Source organism: Polyodon spathula, chromosome 6 (genome assembly GCF_017654505.1).
Source record: "Polyodon spathula isolate WHYD16114869_AA chromosome 6, ASM1765450v1, whole genome shotgun sequence".
In the NCBI taxonomy this organism is placed as follows: Eukaryota; Metazoa; Chordata; class Actinopteri; order Acipenseriformes; family Polyodontidae; genus Polyodon; species Polyodon spathula.
In genome coordinates, this window is record NC_054539.1 from 76,077,375 (window position 1) to 76,099,595 (window position 22,221).

The following is a 22,221-nucleotide window of genomic DNA, read 5'->3' on the forward strand; positions in this document are numbered from 1 at the left end:
AAACTTTCTTATGTTCTTATGTAATGTATATTTCATAACTAGTTTCAAAAGAGTAGTCACCCATGTTTCTTTTTTGGCCAGTAGAGTACCAAAATAAACGTTTTGTCTTTCACATTACAGACTAGTTCACTATTCTGACAGATCCTGTTGCACTCAGAAGTGTGAAATGATCTCGCTGTTTTTAGTGAATAAATACAGCCCCTGATGCCGAAATACAGGCTGCATTGTATATTTGCTTACCTGATGCTGTAGACTGCAGATTGAAATGAACAATGACAGCACCCTCTATTGGTATATTGTGTTATCTCTTTACACCAGCAGTTCTGACAGTGTATCATACTGTGTAGCCCTGTATGGACTCTTTGCCAAAGCTTTTGAAGTTAAAATGCATGCTTACGTTAAACCCCTAAAGCCTCTGATATTCAGATCATAAAATGAATAGGAACAGGACTGCCCTGATGGGAAAATAAATTGAGATCAAACTGGATAACATCACACTGTCCCATCTGGAGGAATGAGTCCATGGAAAATGGTCAATTGTATGAACTTGATTTATCTTTTTTTAGAAGCTGACCTCCAAACATTACGCAAGATCTGCTTAAGAATGAGCAGTTGTACAGGCTCTTAAGAATGAGCAGTTGTACAGGCTCTTAAGAATGAGCAGTTGTACAGACTCTTAAGATTGAGCAGTTGTACAGGCTCTTAAGAATGAGCAGTTGTACAGGCTCTTAAGAATGAGCAGTTGTACAGGCTCTTAAGAATGAGCAGTTGTACAGGCTCTTAAGAATGAGCAGTTGTACAGGCTCTTAAGAATGAGCAGTTGTACAGGCTCTTAAGAATGAGCAGTTGTACAGGCTCTTAAGAATGAGCAGTTGTACAGGCTCTTAAGAATGAGCAGTTGTACAGGCTCTTAAGAATGAGCAGTTGTACAGGCTCTTAAGAATGAGCAGTTGTACAGGCTCTTAAGAATGAGCAGTTGTACAGGCTCTTAAGAATGAGCAGTTGTACAGGCTCTTAAGAATGAGCAGTTGTACAGGCTCTTAAGAATGAGCAGTTGTACAGGCTCTTAAGAATGAGCAGTTGTACAGGCTCTTAAGAATGAGCAGTTGTACAGGCTCTTAAGAATGAGCAGTTGTACAGGCTCTTAAGAATGAGCAGTTGTACAGGCTCTTAAGAATGAGCAGTTGTACAGGCTCTTAAGAATGAGCAGTTGTACAGGCTCTTAAGAATGAGCAGTTGTACAGGCTCTTAAGAATGAGCAGTTGTACAGGCTCTTAAGAATGAGCAGTTGTACAGGCTCTTAAGAATGAGCAGTTGTACAGGCTCTTAAGAATGAGCAGTTGTACAGGCTCTTAAGAATGAGCAGTTGTACAGGCTCTTAAGAATGAGCAGTTGTACAGGCTCTTAAGAATGAGCAGTTGTACAGGCTCTTAAGAATGAGCAGTTGTACAGACTCTTAAGAATGAGCAGTTGTACAGGCTCTTAAGAATGAGCAGTTGTACAGGCTCTTAAGAATGAGCATTTGTACAGGCTCTTAAGAATGAGCAGTTGTACAGGCTCTTAAGAATGAGCATTTTTACAGGCTCTTAAGAATGAGCAGTTGTACAGGCTCTTAAGAATGAGCAGTTTTACAGGCTCTTAAGAATGAGCATTTTTACAGGCTCTTAAGAATGAGCATTTTTACAGGCTCTTAAGAATGAGCATTTTTACAGGCTCTTAAGAATGAGCAGTTGTACAGGCTCTTAAGAATGAGCAGTTGTACAGGCTCTTAAGAATGAGCAGTTGTACAGGCTCTTAAGAATGAGCATTTTTACAGGCTCTTAAGAATGAGCAGTTGTACAGGCTCTTAAGAATGAGCAGTTGTACAGGCTCTTAAGAATGAGCAGTTGTACAGGCTCTTAAGAATGAGCAGTTGTACAGGCTCTTAAGAATGAGCAGTTGTACAGGCTCTTAAGAATGAGCATTTTTACAGGCTCTTAAGAATGAGCAGTTGTACAGGCTCTTAAGAATGAGCAGTTGTACAGGCTCTTAAGAATGAGCAGTTGTACAGGCTCTTAAGAATGAGCAGTTGTACAGGCTCTTAAGAATGAGCAGTTGTACAGGCTCTTAAGAATGAGCAGTTGTACAGGCTCTTAAGAATGAGCAGTTGTACAGGCTCTTAAGAATGAGCATTTTTACAGGCTCTTAAGAATGAGCAGTTGTACAGGCTCTTAAGAATGAGCAGTTGTACAGGCTCTTAAGAATGAGCAGTTGTACAGGCTCTTAAGAATGAGCAGTTGTACAGGCTCTTAAGAATGAGCAGTTGTACAGGCTCTTAAGAATGAGCAGTTGTACAGGCTCTTAAGAATGAGCAGTTGTACAGGCTCTTAAGAATGAGCAGTTGTACAGGCTCTTAAGAATGAGCAGTTGTACAGGCTCTTAAGAATGAGCAGTTGTACAGGCTCTTAAGAATGAGCAGTTGTACAGGCTCTTAAGAATGAGCAGTTGTACAGGCTCTTAAGAATGAGCAGTTGTACAGGCTCTTAAGAATGAGCAGTTGTACAGGCTCTTAAGAATGAGCAGTTGTACAGGCTCTTAAGAATGAGCAGTTGTACAGGCTCTTAAGAATGAGCAGTTGTACAGGCTCTTAAGAATGAGCATTTTTACAGGCTCTTAAGAATGAGCAGTTGTACAGGCTCTTAAGAATGAGCAGTTGTACAGGCTCTTAAGAATGAGCAGTTGTACAGGCTCTTAAGAATGAGCATTTGTACAGGCTCTTAAGAATGAGCAGTTGTACAGGCTCTTAAGAATGAGCAGTTGTACAGACTCTTAAGAATGAGCAGTTGTACAGGCTCTTAAGAATGAGCAGTTGTACAGGCTCTTAAGAATGAGCAGTTGTACAGGCTCTTAAGAATGAGCAGTTGTACAGGCTCTTAAGAATGAGCAGTTGTACAGGCTCTTAAGAATGAGCAGTTGTACAGGCTCTTAAGATTGAGCAGTTGTACAGACTCTTAAGAATGAGCAGTTGTACAGACTCTGAAGATTGAGCATTTTTACAGGCTCTTAAGATTGAGCAGTTGTACAGACTTAAGCCTGGTACCAGACCCTCTACTGATGATCATTTGTACCATACTTGTTAAGTACAACACATACACAACACAGGGACTGCATGACTGAAGCAGTGATCACACCGTGTTTGACTTTAACTTTGGTATTTTATAGAGGCACTGAAAGCACGGGTAGAAACTGGAATGCATAACATTCACTCTGTTTTTTGGTAGAAGTAATTAATCAGATTGTATGCATGATGAATGCAGATTCTGAATACGCTCTCACCATAATTTGTTTTGAAAAAAGAATACAGCAACCCTCATGTCAGCAATTCTCTCTCTCTCTCTCTCTCGCTCTCTCTCTCTCTCGCTCTCTCTCTCTCTCTCTCTCGTTCCGTCGGCTCGCTGGTAGCTTCCATTGCTAACTCGCTCTTGTGGTAATTGTGGAATGCAGGTTCACACAAGAGCCTAGTCATAGTGCTTCCCTAGTGACTCTGAGGCATTATGCTAGGCTGCCTGGGCTAATCATTTCAGGCAGCCCATGGAAAACCACTTAAGCCTGCTTCATCCTCTGTTCCACCAATGGAAAAAAAAGTGAACACTCAAAGGGTATAGCTAGCAAACAAAAATACACCCCAGGCAGAGTGCCAGGCTGCTTTTAGAACTCAACGACAGCGAAGACACTGAGTGTGTGAGTGCATCTATCTGTAAAAATACACCCCAGGCAGACTGCCAGGCTGCTTTTAGAACTCAACGACAGCGAAGACACTGAGTGTGTAAGTGTGTGAGTGCGTCTATCTGTTAAAATACACCCCAGGCAAAGAGCCAGGCTGCTTTTAGAACTCAGCGACAGCGAAGACACTGAGTGTGTGAGTGTGTGAGTGCGTCTATCTGTAAAAATACACCCCAGGCAGAGTGCCAGGCTGCTTTTAGAACTCAACGACAGCGAAAACACTGAGTGTGTAAGTGTGTGAGTGCATCTATCTGTAAAAATACACCCCAGGCAAAGAGCCAGGCTGCTTTTAGAACTCAACAACAGCGAAGACACTGAGTGTGTGAGTGTGTGAGTGCGTCTTTCTGTAAAAATACACCCCAGACAGAGCGCCAGGCTGCTTTTAGAACTCAACGGTTTGGCTTTTGAAGATTGCTACAGTAGCCACAGCCCTGCAGGGCCACTGAGTGTAAGTGTGTCTATCTGTGTGGATACAGTTTTAGATCTAAAAGCTCAAAAATCAACTTGTGGGATTCAAAAACTGGATAGATTAAAGCTCAACCTTTAGTGTAGGTAAGTTTTTACAGGTTTTATGTGTGTGTGTGTAATATATATATATATATATATATATATATATATATATATATATATATATATATATATATATATATATGCAGTATGCCTCAGTCCTGTCTGTGCTGTAGAGTGCAATGTTCTATGAAATCTTCACTGAGATGAAGTTGCTTTGTCTAAAATTGCTTAGTTTTTTTTTTTTTTGTCAGTTTCCTTTCATCTGTCACCAGTGCATTACATCATCTTCTTTATGTGTTCCGTGTTTCCTAAGATTGAATTTAGTGATGCTTTAGGTTGGGTAAACTGACCTATAACGTACTGTGATTGTTTGTGACCCTTTTATACACTTTTGTTGTTAATAAAACAAAAGTAGTTATAAAACATGCACATGCGCTAGAGCAAAGTTTGGTATTTGCAGGTATTGATGTTATTTTTGATGTGCTGATGAGATGATTTTATACACAGTAGCTGTATCTATTAGCATGCACTGGAATGTCTAGGTCTTCACGCCACCCTGTCGCTATGCAATTACAGAACATCTGTGCAGTGCCTCAGTCCTGTCTGATAACATTCTACAGAAGGTCTGTGCAGTATGCTTCAGTCCTGTCTGATAACATTCTACAGAAGGTCTGTGCAGTATGCTTCAGTCCTGTCTGATAACATTCTACAGAAGGTCTGTGCAGTATGCTTCAGTCCTGTCTGATAACATTCTACAGAAGGTCTGTGCAGTATGCTTCAGTCCTGTCTGATAACATTCTACAGAAGGTCTGTGCAGTATGCTTCAGTCCTGTCTGATAACATTCTACAGAAGGTCTGTGCAGTATGCTTCAGTCCTGTCTGATAACATTCTACAGAAGGTCTGTGCAGTATGCTTCAGTCCTGTCTGATAACATTCTACAGAAGGTCTGTGCAGTATGCTTCAGTCCTGTCTGATAACATTCTACAGAAGGTCTGTGCAGTATGCTTCAGTCCTGTCTGATAACATTCTACAGAAGGTCTGTGCAGTATGCTTCAGTCCTGTCTGACATTCTACAGAAGGTCTGTGCAGTATGCCTCAGTCCTGTCTGACATTCTACAGAAGGTCTGTGCAGTATGCTTCAGTCCTGTCTGATAACATTCTACAGAAGGTCTGTGCAGTATGCTTCAGTCCTGTCTGATAACATTCTACAGAAGGTCTGTGCAGTATGCCTCAGTCCTGTCTGATAACATTCTACAGAAGGTCTGTGCAGTATGCTTCAGTCCTGTCTGATAACATTCTACAGAAGGTCTGTGCAGTATGCTTCAGTCCTGTCTGATAACATTCTACAGAAGGTCTGTGCAGTATGCTTCAGTCCTGTCTGATAACATTCTACAGAAGGTCTGTGCAGTATGCTTCAGTCCTGTCTGATAACATTCTACAGAAGGTCTGTGCAGTATGCTTCAGTCCTGTCTGATAACATTCTACAGAAGGTCTGTGCAGTATGCTTCAGTCCTGTCTGATAACATTCTACAGAAGGTCTGTGCAGTATGCTTCAGTCCTGTCTGATAACATTCTACAGAAGGTCTGTGCAGTATGCTTCAGTCCTGTCTGATAACATTCTACAGAAGGTCTGTGCAGTATGCTTCAGTCCTGTCTGATAACATTCTACAGAAGGTCTGTGCAGTATGCCTCAGTCCTGTCTGATAACATTCTACAGAAGGTCTGTGCAGTATGCTTCAGTCCTGTCTGATAACATTCTACAGAAGGTCTGTGCAGTATGCCTCAGTCCTATCTGACATTCTACAGAAGGTCTGTGCAGTATGCCTCAGTCCTATCTGACATTCTACAGAAGGTCTGTGCAGTATGCTTCAGTCCTGTCTGATAACATTCTACAGAAGGTCTGTGCAGTATGCCTCAGTCCTATCTGACATTCTACAGAAGGTCTGTGCAGTATGCTTCAGTCCTGTCTGATAACATTCTACAGAAGGTCTGTGCAGTATGCTTCAGTCCTGTCTGACATTCTACAGAAGGTCTGTGCAGTATGCTTCAGTCCTGTCTGACATTCTACAGAAGGTCTGTGCAGTATGCCTCAGTCCTGTCTGATAACATTCTACAGAAGGTCTGTGCAGTATGCCTCAGTCCTGTCTGATAACATTCTACAGAAGGTCTGTGCAGTATGCTTCAGTCCTGTCTGATAACATTCTACAGAAGGTCTGTGCAGTATGCCTCAGTCCTGTCTGATAACATTCTACAGAAGGTCTGTGCAGTATGCTTCAGTCCTGTCTGATAACATTCTACAGAAGGTCTGTGCAGTATGCTTCAGTCCTGTCTGATAACATTCTACAGAAGGTCTGTGCAGTATGCTTCAGTCCTGTCTGATAACATTCTACAGAAGGTCTGTGCAGTATGCTTCAGTCCTGTCTGATAACATTCTACAGAAGGTCTGTGCAGTATGCCTCAGTCCTGTCTGACATTCTACAGAAGGTCTGTGCAGTATGCCTCAGTCCTGTCTGACATTCTACAGAAGGTCTGTGCAGTATGCCTCAGTCCTGTCTGATGACATTCTACAGAAGGTCTGTGCAATATGCCTCAGTCCTGTCTGATAACATTCTACAGAAGGTCTGTGCAATATGCCTCAGTCCTGTCTGATGACATTCTACAGAAGGTCTGTGCAGTATGCCTCAGTCCTGTCTGACATTCTACAGAAGGTACATTCTACACTGAACAAAAATATAAACGTAACATGCAACAATTTCAAAGATTTTACTGAGTTACAGTTCATATAAGGAAATCAATCAATTGAAATAAATTCATTAGACCCTAATCTATGGATTTCACATGACTCGGAATACAGACAAGCATCTGTTGGTCACAGTTATCTTAAAAAAAAAAAAAAAAAAAAGGTAGGGGCGTGGATCAGAAAACCAGTCAGTATCTGGTGTGACAACTATTTGCCTCATGTATCGCGACACATGAGGTTGATCAGGCTGTTGATTGTGGCATGTGGAATGTTGTCCCACTCCTCTTCAATGGCTGTGAGAAGTTGCTGGATACTGATGGGAACTGGAACACGTTGTCGTACACGTCAATCCAGAGCATCCCAAACATGCTCAGTGGGTGACGTGTCTGGTGAGTGTGCAGGCCATGGAAGAACTGGGACATTTTCAGCTTCCAGGGATTGTGTACAGATCCTTGTAACATGGGGCCGTGCATTATCATGCTGAAACACGAGGTGATGACGGCAGATGAATGGCACGACAATGGGCCTCAGGATGTTGTCACGGTATCTCTGTGCAATCAAATTGCCATCGATAAAATGCAATTTTGTTTGTTGTCCGTAGCTTATGCCTGCCCATACCATAACCCCACCGCCACCATGGGGCATTCTGTTCACAACATTGGCATCAGCAAACCACTCGCCCACACAACGCCATACACTCGGTCTGCCATCTGCCCGGTACAGTTGAAACGGATTAATCCGTGAAGAGCACACTTCTCCAGCATGCCAGTGGCCATCGAAGGTGAGCCTTTGCCCACTGAATTCAGTTACGACGCCGAACTGCAGTTAGGTCAAGACCCTGGTGAGAACGACAAGCACGCAGATGAGCTTTCCTGAGACGGTTTCTGACAGTTTGTGCAGAAATTCTTCGGTTGTGCAAACCCACAGTTTCTTCAGCTGTCTGAGTCGCTGGTCTCAGACGATCCCGCTGGTAAAGAAGCTGGATGTGGAGGTCCTGGGCTGGCGTGGTTACACGTGGTCTGCTGTTGTGAGGCCGGTTGGACGTACTGCCAAATTCTCTAAAACGACGTTGGAGGCGGCTTATGACAGAGAAATGAACATTCATGAACATGAACATGAACATGTTCAACAGCCCTGGTGGACATTCCTGCAGTCAGCATACCAATTGCATGCTCCCTCAAAACTGGAGACATCTGTAGTATTGTGTTGTGTGACAAAACTGCACATTTTATTGTCCCCAGCACAAGGTGCACCTGTGTAATGATCTTGCTGTTTAATCAGCTTCTTGATATGCCATACCTGTGAGGTGGATGGATTATCTTGGCAAAGGAGAAATGCTCACTAACAGGGATGTAAACAAATTTGTGCACGAAATGTGAGAGAAATAAGCTTTTTGTGGGTATGGAAAATTTCTAGGATCTTTTATTTCAGCTCATGAAACATGGGAGCAACACTTTACATGTTGCGTTTATATTTTTGTTCAGTGTATATACCCAGCTGTCAGATTGGAATGACTCCTTGACAGTGAGGTTTGCATTAGTCTCAGAGTAATGGGGAAGTACATGCTTATTTTTGCTCTGGTGCTGTTTCTGATATTAAATCTTTTTAAAAAAAATGTATGTGCATTACCCCTCTTGGGTAGCCTGTCTAAAATGACACTATATCCAATGGAATATTACTTTGTCTAGGACTCGAGGATACAACAGTAATAAATGCCCTGGTTTCAGTCATACAGTAAAGCTGTAGAAGAGTTAGGTTTTAAAAACCAGCCCTCCTCTTCTTTATTACAAGACCATGGTGCCTCCGTTCAGCTCACAAAGGATGTGTGTGTGTGTGTGATTGTGTTTAGTTAAATGAGAAGCACTAACTGCATAGCAGTCAAACGAGGGCTGTCATCCCTTGAGTATTTCTTCCTTATTTTTTTAAATTATGATAGTTTAAAGTAGGCACTGTTGAGTCTTAACCACAGAGAGTGCTAGTGCTGAACTATCCTGTGTTGACTTGTCTAGTAGAAAAGGTGAGTCATTTTGCATTACTGAGCTGCAGAGGAGCTTGGTAAGCAATGTTCTTCCTCAGTGTGTTTTGCATTACTGAGCTGCAGAGGAGCTTGGTAAGCAATGTTCTTCCTCAGTTTGTTTTGCATTACTGAGCTGCAGAGGAGCTTGGTAAGCAATGTTCTTCCTCAGTGTGTTTTGCATTACTGAGCTGCAGAGGAGCTTGGTAAGCAATGTTCTTGTTTGAAAAGCATGATGATTTTGAGAAGAATAAACCAATTCTAATGGTGTAAACTAGCAAGAAAAAAAAATGCTGAAACAAAATATCGAAATATAGATTGTTTTACTGCCTTGTATATAAATTCAGATTATGGGGGGGGGGGGATCTAAATGTTTTGTTTTGGTAATAATTCAATTTCAGTTTTTAGAATATTGATCGAAGTTCTATATGAATTCAGAAGTCCTAAAAGTATAATGAAATGCCCTGAGTACAATGTTATTGTTTTGTATGCTGAACAAATAGCATCACTACTATAACTCCTGTCTTCTGTCTACCAGAACACTACTTCAATTGCAACGTCATGCAAACAAGCACAATCATCAGAAGTACTAAACACCGGTGTGCTGAAACCATGTCATATCCCTCGGCATTCCATTGATGATCTGATGTTAATCTGAGGGAATGCCAAGGGTTAAAAATAAACGTGGGGCAAGTGAAGTTGCTTTAAAAACATTCCCAAACCCATCAGCTTTCATTTAATCTGGTGTGTCAAGGAACTTAAGTGTAGTTGCTTTAAAAACATTCCCAAACCCATCAGCTTTCATTTAATCTGGTGTGTCAAGGAACTTAAGTGTGGCCTCTTTGTGAACCGTATTCCCAGCAGAAAGCACAGTTCAGTACAATTGAATACAGGACTGATGATCACGCCTCTTCTTTTGTTTGTTTGCTTTTGCAGATGAGTTCCGGAGAGTTAGATTACTTTATCAAGGAAGCAAAGTGCAGTTCTGAAGACCTTGCAGATGAGTGGGATTCCAGACCTTTCCAGAGTGCGGTTCTGAAGACCTTGCAGATGAGTGGGATTCCAGACCTTTCCAGAGTGCAGTTCTGAAGACCTTGCAGATGAGTGGGATTCCAGACCATTCGAGGGTGCAGTTCTGAAGACCACGCAGATGAGTGGGATTCCAGACCTTTCCAGAGTGCAGTTCTGAAGACCTTGTAGATGAGTGGGATTCCAGACCTTTCCAGAGTGCAATTCTGAAGACCTTGTAGATGAGTGGGATTCCAGACCTTTCCAGAGTGCAGTTCTGAAGACCCTGCAGATGAGTGGGATTACAGACCTTTCCAGAGTGCAATTCTGAAGACCATGCAGATGAGTGGGATTCCAGACCTTTCCAGAGTGCAGTTCTGAAGACCACGCAGATGAGTGGGATTCCAGACCTTTCCAGAATGCAGTTCTGAAGACCTTGTAGATGAGTGGGATTCCAGACCTTTCCAGGGTGCAGTTCTGAAGATCATGCAGATGAGTGGGATTGCAGACCTTTCCAGAGTGCAGTTCTGAAGACCCTGCAGATGAGTGGGATTACAGACCTTTCCAGAGTGCAATTCTGAAGACCTTGTAGATGAGTGGGATTCCAGACCTTTCCAGGGTGCAGTTCTGAAGATCATGCAGATGAGTGGGATTGCAGACCTTTCCAGAGTGCAGTTCTGAAGACCCTGCAGATGAGTGGGATTACAGACCTTTCCAGAGTGCAATTCTGAAGACCTTGTAGATGAGTGGGATTCCAGACCTTTCCAGGGTGCAGTTCTGAAGACCACGCAGATGAGTGGGATTCCAGACCTTTTCAGACCTTTCCAGAGTTAACTGTTCAATTGGTAAGAGCGAAATAGGTACTGAACACAGATATTCACATATCAATAATTACAATGCGCCGCACCTACAGTTCTCAAACAGCTGTTTCCAAGCCGATGTTGGTTAACATATTATAGTTAACATGCCCTTATTAACCTTCATGCATGGAATATTGAAAATACCTGAAAAAAAAAATATTTGAAGTAGTTTTGTACACATGTTCTGTTGTCAATTCAATGCTTGTTGTCTTTCTATTCCTTAAGGATATTATCTTTAAGTATTGTCATCCTTGTTAGGCAGCTTTCTGGGTCTTCCAGTCCTGGGTTTGTCAATTACAGAGATGGTTCTCTGTACTTCTTGATTATGCTTCGGGTACCACACCTTGAAAATCGAGTGATGCAAGGTTGTTATAATAGTAGAAAACACTAGTGGAGGCTTTGAGTAAATTGTTGATGATCATAGTGCATCAGAGTAGAAAAATGCAACATGTCTAAGACTTTTGCACAACAGTGTGCCTTGCTAATAAATGTTGTGTTACCACTGTAATTAACTAACAATTTACATGATCCACAGACAAAATGTAGTTAACATTTTTTGTCCCTCCTTTTTTCCAGATTAAAATGGGGAACTCTGAAAGCCAATACAGCATTCAGGGGTGTAAAAACCATCGCCTTGTTGTACCTGGCAAGCAGAAGCCTTGCTCCCTACGAGTTCGAAGTGTCCATGCCAAAGATGAACAGTCTCGCTCTGCACACAGCTGGGGACACGCTTCCGGTTATAAGACTCGAGCGCAGGCCAGGAGCTGCCTTTCACAGCACAAAAGCAGCCAACCATACTCCGCCCGCCACTACGACTGCATGACCAAGGGCAGTCAAAACAGTGCCAATGTCAAGCCCAGAGACTGCAACCCTGGGAATAACTTTAGGTTTGTGCCTGAGAGCAGCTTCCTCTACACTGGGTATGATGCGCAGAGCAGCCACAGCACAGCCAATGAGTGCAATGACCATGTTGCGAATGAGAAGGAGTCCCTGTCGGACATGGTGGAAGACAAAAGCAGTCCGAAAGTGCTCATTAAAACACTGGGGAAGTTTGACGGCAGTCTGAGAGTGGAGTTCACCAACAGTAACAACAACAACACAATCCCCGTCGACGACTCTGATGGACCGGTCCAGCTGTTAAAATACTCCCCTACTCTCGAGTCAACACCCAGTAGTTCAGGTATCTCAAGAAGGCAGAGCCCTAGCCCTGGAGACTCCGGGCTCAGAACCAGTAAGGGAAGCTCGTTGAGCTCTGAGAGTTCATGGTATGATTCTCCGTGGGGGAACGACGCTGCTGATCTCAATGACACGGACCACCCCAACTCCTCCAGCAGGACTGCAGACACAAGCCTGGGAGATGCAGTCCTACAGAACCAGCAGAGGTTGTTTGAACAGCGGGCAACTCCTGTATCCCTACAGGATCTCTTTAGGGATGCAATCACTGCAGAGAAGGGTCTTTCACCAGAGTCCCTGAATGCCCCAAGAAGAAAGATGCGGGCCTCGCTAGCCCCGGATGTGGAGGTGGCGTCTGACTCGGAGGGTCTGGGCAGCATGCAGTACTCCTCCTACACGCTGCCTTGTCGTAAGTCCAAGTCCATTGTGGAGGGCAGTGCCAAGAGAGACACCTTGAAGAGCAAAATGAGGCGCATCAGTGACTGGACTGGAAGCCTGACCAGAAAGAAGAGAAAGCTGCAGGTGAGACACCTACATGTTCTCTTTTCACCTTCTTTAATATTGTCCTTCTTACACCTAAAGAAACACAGAAAAAAGGGAAGAGAGAAGTTCTTTAAATATTACAAGAAATGCATTAAGAAAACACATTGTGCTAATTATTTGTCTTGGAGTCCTTGCATTGGCTGCCTGTTAGGTTTCAAGTGGATTTTAAAATCCTTCTCTTGACCTACAAGGCTCTCCATGCGCTGGCTCCGCTTTATTTGTCAGATCTTTTAACCTTTTACACACCCACTCGCAACCTCCACTCCACCGGTCTTAAGAACATAAGAACATAAGAACATAAGAAAGTTTACAAACGAGAGGAGGCCATTCGGCCCATCTTGCTCGTTTGGTTGTTAGTAGCTTATTGATCCCAAAATCTCATCAAGCAGCTTCTTGAAGGATCCCAGGGTGTCAGCTTCAACAACATTACTGGGGAGTTGATTCCAGACCCTCACAATTCTCTGTGTAAAAAAGTGTCTCCTATTTTCTGTTCTGAATGCCCCTTTTTCTAAACTCCATTTGTGACCCCTGGTACTTGTTTCTTTTTTCAGGCTGAAAAAGTCCCTTGCGTCGACACTGTCAATACCTTTTAGAATTTTGAATGCTTGAATTAGGTCGCCACGTAGTCTTCTTTGTTCAAGACTGAACAGATTCAATTCTTTTAGCCTGTCTGCATATGACATGCCTTTTAAGCCCTTTTAAGCGAGGTGACCAGAACTGCACACAATATTCAAGATGAGGTCTTACTAGTGCATTGTACAGTTTTAACATTACTTCCCTTGATTTAAATTCAACACTTTTCACAATGTATCCGAGCATCTTGTTAGCCTTTTTTATAGCTTCCCCACATTGTCTAGATGAAGACATTTCTGAGTCAACAAAAACTCCTAGGTCTTTTTCATAGATTCCTTCTCCAATTTCAATATCTCCCATATGATATTTATAATGTACATTTTTATTTCCTGCGTGCAGTACCTTACACTTTTCTCTATTAAATGTCATTTGCCATGTGTCTGCCCAGTTCTGAATCTTGTCTAGATCATTTTGAATGACCTTTGCTGCTGCAACAGTGTTTGCCACTCCTCCTACTTTTGTGTCGTCTGAAAATTTAACAAGTTTGCTTACTATACCAGAATCTAAATCATTAATGTAGATTAGGAATAGCAGAGGACCTAATACTGATCCCTGTGGTACACCGCTGGTTACCACACTCCATTCTGAGGTTTTTCCTCTAATCAGTACTTTCTGTTTTCTACATGTTAACCACTCCCTAATCCATGTACATGTGTTTCCTTGAATCCCAACTGCGTTCAGTTTGAGAATTAATCTTTTGTGCGGGACTTTGTCAAAAGCTTTCTGGAAATCTAAATAAACCATGTCATATGCTTTGCAATTATCCATTATCGATGTTGCATCCTCAAAAAAATCAAGCAAGTTAGTTAGGCACGATCTCCCTTTCCTAAAACCATGTTGACTGTCTCCCAGTACCCTGTTACCATATAGGTAATTTTCCATTTTGGATCTTATTATAGTTTCCATAAGTTTGCATATAATAGAAGCCAGGCTTACTGGTCTGTAGTTACCTGGTTCAGTTTTGTTTCCCTTTTTGTGGATCGGTATTACGTTTGCAATTTTCCAGTCTGTCAGTACCACCCCTGTGTCAAGAGACTGCTGCATGATCTTGGTTAGCGGTTTGTAAATTACTTCTTTCATTTCTTTGAGTACTACTGGGAGGATCTCATCCGGCCCAGGGGATTTGTTTATTTTAAGAGCTCCTAGTCCCTTTAACACTTCTGCCTCAGTTATGCTAAAGTTATTTAAAACTGGATAGGAACTGGATGACATGTGGGGCATGTTGTCAGTATCTTCCTTTGTAAAAACTTGTGAAAAGTAATCATTTAACATATTTGCTATTTTTTTTTCTTCCTCTACGATTTTGCCATTTGTATCTCTTAAACATTTAATCTCCTCTTTGAATGTTCTCTTGCTGTTGTAATATTGGAAAAACATTTTGGAATTGGTTTTAGCTCCCTTAGCAATGTTTATTTCTATTTCTCTCTTGGCCTTTCTAACTTCCTTTTTGACTTGCGTTTGCAGTTCTGTGTACTCTTTCTGCGTACTTTCTTTCGCTGAATATTTTTTTTTAGTTAGACTGCTGTGTGTCCCTTCTGCTCGCCTGCGCTTATGGGCTGCTGCTACTATGACTACTACTACTACTAATGAACATTATTTGCCCCTAGAAATCAGAGTCTAATTTTCAAGGGTGTACAATAAATACATTTTGAGGTTCCTGTGTTCAAACTGCAGAATTGGGGGACTGCTGAAGATGGCTAAGCAAAAGAAGCAGGCAGAAACATCTTTACCCCCATGTTTCTGTGATGCAAACTTCCATGTTTTAGAAATAAAGACCATGGAGGTTGAATGTGGTAAACATGTAAAACTGCAAGACGTGTGAAACGTGTTCGTACTACCCAGGGTGAAGCACGACTGGGTGTTTCAAATAATGCATGCCTATATAAAAAGTTTCTCGTGTTTTGTGGTTTCTAAAAACAATACTTACTTTCTTTTTGTCAAACTTATTTGTTTTTTTAAGCATAGATATGTGTTTTTATATCCTCCTAACAATATCCTCATTTATTCAGGATGCTGAGGACTAACACCATCTAAAGATAGACCTGTGTGTGACTTCCCTGTGTTAAGCAGTATGGTGTATTTTTCTAGTGCGGGCCGCTTCTCCCTAGTCCCATGTGTGGGTAGTACAGACAGGTTTCACGCTGCAGGGGACTTCATTTCTGGCATGTAAGGATGCTTGGCAAACGCAAACTTAATTTCCCTGCTCGTTAGGGAGGCTAAAGAGGAAGTGATAAGTTGACAGCTTTTTGGCCAGACCGGCCTGGCTAATGTATACAGTGGTAGTACGGCACATTTGATGAAAATGAAACACTGTCCCATGTACCGACCACATGCCCCTTCTGGACGAGGAGGACCACAGGGCTTTGAAACCACACTGACGATGCTGCACTAGACACTGAGGTGGAAAGAACTGGAAAGCAGAGTTCTAACAGGGTGGACACTGTTGACGATCCTACTATGAACAGGCAAGGGGACATTTTTAGGACTGCTGTACTTGCCAGGGTAAGCAGAGAGGCTACCAAGAAGACTCCCTTCCATCACAATATTCTTCTGATTCCCAAACTGAGGATAGGTTGCTTTTGAGGGGAGGGGGATTGGTTTATTAAAATAATAATAATAATAATAATAATAATAATAATAATAATAATAATAATAATAATAATAATAATAATAATAATAATAATGCTTTCTAGTCTTTCTTGTATGATGCTCATGTCTCTATTCCTGTTTCAGTTTTTGCCTTTAACACGCCTCATGTGTGGGTTGTTATTGGGTCTCCCTATACAGTATGCACAGTGTGCTTTGGATTAAGCCAACAGCTCTGTTGATTTGCTGGTTTGTTTGTGTGGGGATGGACAGGTGCTGCTCTGCCCTTCTTGCTTTAACCCTGATTTAATATTTGGGTTGGTGTTTTGCTGGTTTGGGAAATGGCAAACCGGAAGGGGTTACTGGAAAAAAAAAAGATTGTGGTGCATTTGTAAGCAGTTTTAACATGAAACAGTTTCATTGTCTGTCTGAATCACAGGTTGGTTGTCTTTTGTGTTTCATGTGCAGTAAGGAAGAGTGGATGTTTTTGTTGTTTGACTTGATCAAAGCGATTCTTTTGAAGTTGCTGGAGACACAGGGAAGTGTTATTTGCTCTGTCAGGCTTTAGATCTTGGTTCAGTTTCATAGCATTAATGAGAAAATTGCATTAGAATGTTTGATGCAACGTTTTACTGAAGACTAAATTAATTATAGTCTTATAATTCTGTCTAGTATTTCAATAACGTGTTCATACCAGATTCAAACCCGTACTGTGCTGTGTAGTTTTTGTTTGGTCTGACTAAATCAACGAAACCTGTTTCCAGGAGCCGAAGTGTAAGCAGGCGAGCGAGTGCTTTGACAGTGGGATTGATGGCTTCACTACAGACACCAGCTCTCCCTCCCAGGTGTCCAGCTTGCTGTGGCCCCCCAGCTCAGGCCACGCCCTGCCACCGCGCAGCGAGTCCAGCCACGCCCTTCACAGCGACGCCCTGCGGCAAAACATCTACGAGAACTTCATGAGGGAGCTGGAGACGGGGCGCTGCGGCAGCGAGACGGAGACGGAGACGAGCAGCGAGTCTCTGGGCTCCCGGGAGCAGCTGGACCTGCTCTTCCAGAAGGAGCAGGGGGTGGTGCGCAAAGCCGGCTGGCTCTTCTTCAAGCCCCTCGTCACTCTGCACAAGGATAAAAAGCTGGAGCTGGCCCCGCGGCGTAAGTGGAAGCAGTACTGGGTGACTCTGAAAGGTAAGCTTTAAACAAAGGACGAGAATCAATGACCATGTTCACCCTGACTGTCTCCCAAACTCCCTCACTCATTCAACACATTGGACATTTGTTTTCAAATTTTAATGTGCACAAAACTTAATTTAAGAATATGTAGTAATATTTAAAGAAATTATTTCAGAAACATTTTGACAGCCTTTCTCACTGTCTTCAAGTTCCTGCTAGGCTATAAGAATGTCTAATACTATACAGTAAGTGTGATTTCAACAGTTATGACAGCTGCCTGAGTGCCCTGATAAATACATGTTATTACAGGAAGCACTGCATTAGATTGCAATGACCTAATTAGGTGGTAATTAGTCTTACAAAAAAGAAATGTAACTTTTTACTTCCAATAGTTAAACTGAGAACTGTTTTAATCCAATCTTTAGGACAAAATAGCAAAGCCCTGTGTTAAATTATTTGGTAAGGTTCATAGACCCAACAAATAATACATGTACTCATCACGAAGAATGCAGATCACTCATTTCTAACAAAAAATCAGCAGTGTTGTTTTAAGGGTTTCAGTTTGTTGTGTAATGCATTTGATGGCCATGCTAGCAGGTGTACTACAGTACTGGATTTCATGTGTTTCTCCTGTTCTGTATTGATGAATATAGTAATTATAGAGGAATATTCTGCTTATTATATTATAACTGATCATGTCTGCTTTGGTTGTTTTAGCTGAGTTGGTGAGTATTTATTTTGATTAATTATACTACCTTTTTTTAGGGGAAAAACATGTGCCATTTACTTGCTTAGGAATTCCTTCCTGTTTGGCATGCCCAGAGACCCTCACTGCATGCTTCTCTCGTCATTCAGGCTGCACCTTGCTGTTTTATGAAACCTATGGGAAGAATTCTATGGAGCAAGACTTTTCCCCGTGCTACGCCCTCTTTGCTGAAGACAGCATAGTGCAGTCTGTTCCTGAGCACCCGAAGAAAGAGAACGTCTTCTGCTTTAGCAATGCCTTCGGAGATGCCTACCTCTTTCAGGTTTTAACTTTCTCTTTTGTTCGCTTCCCAGTACTTGCTGAAGCACTTGCTTGTCAGCCTAAAGTCACGCTCGACAATTGTATTCTAAGCTGTTTTTTTCCACAGGATAACGCATCCATTTCAAAATGTACCACATGTTCTAGTCAACAGCGCTTTATATTGCAGTGTTGAAGTTTGTTAAAGTTGAGCTCTGAGAATTGGCCCCCACTAAGCCACTAAAAGCACTTTTTTACAGAACATGTCTTTTCTTGTAGGCTCCCCCATCCAAGTACAGGCCTGTCCTCACTGTAAAGATCATATGCCAGTCTGATGCAGCCTCTTGGAACGGAGAGTTTAGTTGATACTTTTGCATTCCTTCTTCGGCATTCCGAAAGCATTAGGGCTGACATAGTTTCCCTTCTTCAAAATAGAAGCTGAGTCCAGTCCTTATGTCAACACCTATGTGTTTTGAGCTCTGTTTAGCAACACAAGTTGTGCCTTGTTAAAGCTATTGAATTGTCTTTATTTTATTAATTGTGTCATTGATTCGATATAGCGGTTGAGTCACATAAGATTTAGAACCAAATAAAAATAGATAGTAAACATTGTCTCGGTTTTATGTGCAAACTAAGTGTCTACTTTTCTATGTCTGTCTGGTAGGCTACAAGCCAAACAGACATGGAAAACTGGGTGACTGCGATTCATTCCGCCAGCGCCTCATTGTTTGCAAAGAAACAAGGAAAAGAGGAAACGGTGCGATTGTTGAGGAGCCAGACGAGGAGCCTCGTCCAGAAGATTGACATGGACAGCAAGATGAGAAAGATGGGAGAGCTGCAGCTCGCCACTGTGAGGGACCCCAAGAACAGGAAAGCCATTGAGAACCAGGTACGAAACATGAGGAGAATGAAAAGCCATTGAGAACCAGGTATGAAGCATGAGGAGAATGGAAAGCCATTGAGAACCAGGTATGAAACATGAGGAGAATGGAAAGCCATTGAGAACCAGGTATGAAGCATGAGGAGAATGGAAAGCCATTGAGAACCAGGTATGAAACATGAGGAGAATGGAAAGCCATTGAGAACCAGGTATGAAACATGAGGAGAATGGAAAGCCATTGAGAACCAGGTATGACACATGAGGAGAATGTAAGCCTGGCAGCACAGATCACCTTTTCATCACAGTATCACTCCACATTGTAAACCTGACAGCACACATCTCCCTTTCATCACAGTATCACTCCACATTGTAAACCTGACAGCACACATCTCCCTTTCATCACAGTGTCACTCCACATTGTAAACCTGACAGCACACATCTCCCTTTCATCACAGTGTCACTCCACATTGTAAACCTGACAGCACACATCTCCCTTTCATCACAGTGTCACTCCACATTGTAAACCTGACAGCACACATCTCCCTTTCATCACAGTGTCACTCCACATTGTAAACCTGACAGCACACATCTCCCTTTCATCACAGTATCACTCCACATTGTAAACCTGACAGCACACATCTCCCTTTCATCACAGTGTCACTCCACATTGTAAACCTGACAGCACACATCTCCCTTTCATCACAGTATCACTCCACATTGTAAACCTGACAGCACACATCTCCCTTTCATCACAGTATCACTCCACATTGTAAACCTGACAGCACACATCTCCCTTTCATCACAGTATCACTCCACATTGTAAACCTGACAGCACACATCTCCCTTTCATCACAGTATCACTCCACATACTGTAGCACAGTGTAAATGTGTTTTAATAAATATCTATCATACCACACCGTGTGTGTTTCAAGTACAGTAATGGCATGTTGTTAGTAGCGGGGCTCATCCATTTTTGACTTCCATGAGAATAAATGATTCGTTTGGTGATGCTGTATTAATATTTAGCAACCCTCTAAACACACAAACTCCAGGATTTTTTTGTTTATAAGGCTTTAAAAACTAAACAGCCTTATGTTCTGTTTTCATATTGACTAAAGCAGCGTTTCGTATCTTGTATCTACAGCCGTTGTTTAGCAATCAGCCAGTCTGCGAAATCACACAGGATCAGGTAATGTTGAAAAATTTCAACATTTGCTGCATGGTCGGAGTGAAGCTTCACAGCTTTTATAGCTGTATGCGCCTGACGTGTCACATTCAGAAGCACGAACCAGCCCATAGTGTGCATGTGTCATCAGTGTGCAGTGTATAAACTTTCCAAGTGCAAGTCTGCTGCATCTCCCAGAACCGAGTAAGGTCAGCCCTAGGAGTGCATGTCCAGGAGGCACACTGTCACCACACGATGCATTCGGCTTGGATTCCAGATATCTCTGGCCTTTACTCCAAGATGATCAGCTTTCAAAGCATTTGAGACCGAAGACAAAACCAGATGAAATCAGGGATTTGCCTCAAGCTCCATTCTTCTGCAAGTGTCCGAGCCAGATTGTCCACGATGTGCTCTGACGTCAACGGTCCCTTTACAAAATTAATTGACAGTTTGGCGAAATAAGAGTAAAGGTATTTCTGCTGGCTCTGCCCCTTTTCTCACTTTCACTTTGAACTTCTTTCTGTGCATGACTTGTATGATTATTTTTACTTGTGTTGTTGAAAATGAGTTGTTGCACATCTTTGTACACGATGCAGGCCTTCACTGGAAGCAAAGCAGCCTCTTCCTGTCCATGTTGAGAGATGAAACGCTTTCACATACCTCCTCCCCCTGTCCGTGTTGAGAGATGAAACGCTTTCACACCTCTTCCCCATGTCCATGTTGAGAGATGAAATGCTTTCACCCCCCTCCTCCCTCTGTCCATATTGAGAGACTCCCCTGTACTTGATAGTCAATTAAACACTCAAAACAATGTGATCCAGTAGCATTGTGCAGATGGGTGCTATATGCAGCACCTGAGTGAGGCTGAAATGCATCGACAAATGTCGACAAACGTTCAGCTCGACAAATGTCTTGGAAGGAAACACTAAGAAAAGTGCACATGGTACCAGTGTATCATTTGTTACAGGGATAGTCTGCTAGTAAGAAATGTACAGAATGAGCAAAATACAATATTGGATTATAAATGCTTTTATATTGCACACTGTTCGGTGGGCTTAACACAGAACTCCTGTAGGAGCAAAAATGAATAAAGTCAAGAAGAAAAACCCTTTCAACTAAGTGCCTTCTCATCAGAGAAATGTGATGTAGCATGTTTTTAAGTGTTCTTGTAGCATCTCAAACATGCATTACGCATCCTTGAAGAGAGCTAATGGAGCTGCAGAAAAAAGAACAGCTTGTACTCTTCCAGAGACTCAAATTGATTCCAGACTTCTCTGTGGCTGCTTTCAGAACCCTGTGGAGTTCCCTGGAACTCCTGCTTGAAGTGCTATTAGTCTGACGCTGTGATTGCCAGTGTTCTTTCAGTTAATATACCTGCATTTGGGTGGCAAAATACAATGTGGTTACAATATAATTGCACTGAGCCTTTTTAACCCTGAAGTTCCATATTACTGTAAGTGTGATCAGTGGCATCATAAAGTGGGAAATGCAGTGTTTGTTGAACATTTCGTTACATATCAAGGACAGTTTCTAAATGCTGTGAATAAACAGTTTAAAACCTATGACTTTAGGCATTCACGGTTTTGTATGTTGTAAGGCATTTAACAACAAATGGCATATGGTGCACTACAGTACTGCATGGCATTTTCAGTGTCTCTCGGAATAATGATTTTGAACATTTTATTTACCCATCTACCTTTAGTAAATGGCATTCTTTGTGCTGTGCTGTCAGTCACATTGTGTCTAATACACACAGTGCTGTGCTGTGTCAGTCACATGGTATTTAATACACAAAATGTTGTGTTGTTGTGTCAGTCACATGGTGTTCAATACACACAGTGCTGTGTTGTTATGTCAGTCACATGGTGTTTAATACACACAATGCTGTGTTGTTGTGTCAGTCACATGGTGTTCAATACACACAATGCTGTGTTGTGTCAGTCACATGGTGTTTAATACACAGTGCTGTGTTGTTGTGTCAGACACATGGTGTTTAATACACATGCTTGTGCTGTGTCAGTCACATGGTGTTTAATACACAGTGCTGTGTTGTTGTGTCAGACACATGGTGTTTAATACACAGTGCTGTGCTGTGTCAGTCACATGGTGTTTAATACACACAATGCTGTGTTGTTGTGTCAGTCACATTGTATCTAATACACACAGTGCTGTGCTG

At 42.2% G+C, this 22,221-nt stretch overlaps 1 protein-coding gene across 5 annotated transcripts in view; it reads left to right on the forward strand.

The window, feature by feature from the left end:
• LOC121317643 (T-lymphoma invasion and metastasis-inducing protein 2-like) overlaps positions 1-22,221 on the forward strand; it is a 113,312-nt gene that overhangs the window by 41,170 nt on the left and 49,921 nt on the right. For 2 of the 5 annotated variants that reach the window (XM_041253792.1, XM_041253793.1), the window contains exons 2-6: positions 9,964-10,880; positions 11,472-12,590; positions 16,595-17,012; positions 17,853-18,025; positions 18,665-18,889. In XM_041253792.1, coding sequence (XP_041109726.1) covers positions 11,478-12,590; positions 16,595-17,012; positions 17,853-18,025; positions 18,665-18,889 — 1,929 coding nt within the window. In that variant the 5' untranslated portion in view covers positions 9,964-10,880; positions 11,472-11,477. Of the gene's footprint in view, positions 1-9,963; positions 10,881-11,471; positions 12,591-15,567; positions 15,747-16,594; positions 17,013-17,852; positions 18,026-18,664; positions 18,890-19,112; positions 19,130-20,044; positions 20,070-22,221 lie in introns of those variants that run through there. The other 3 variants (XM_041253794.1, XM_041253795.1, XM_041253796.1) reach the window with 3 other exon arrangements.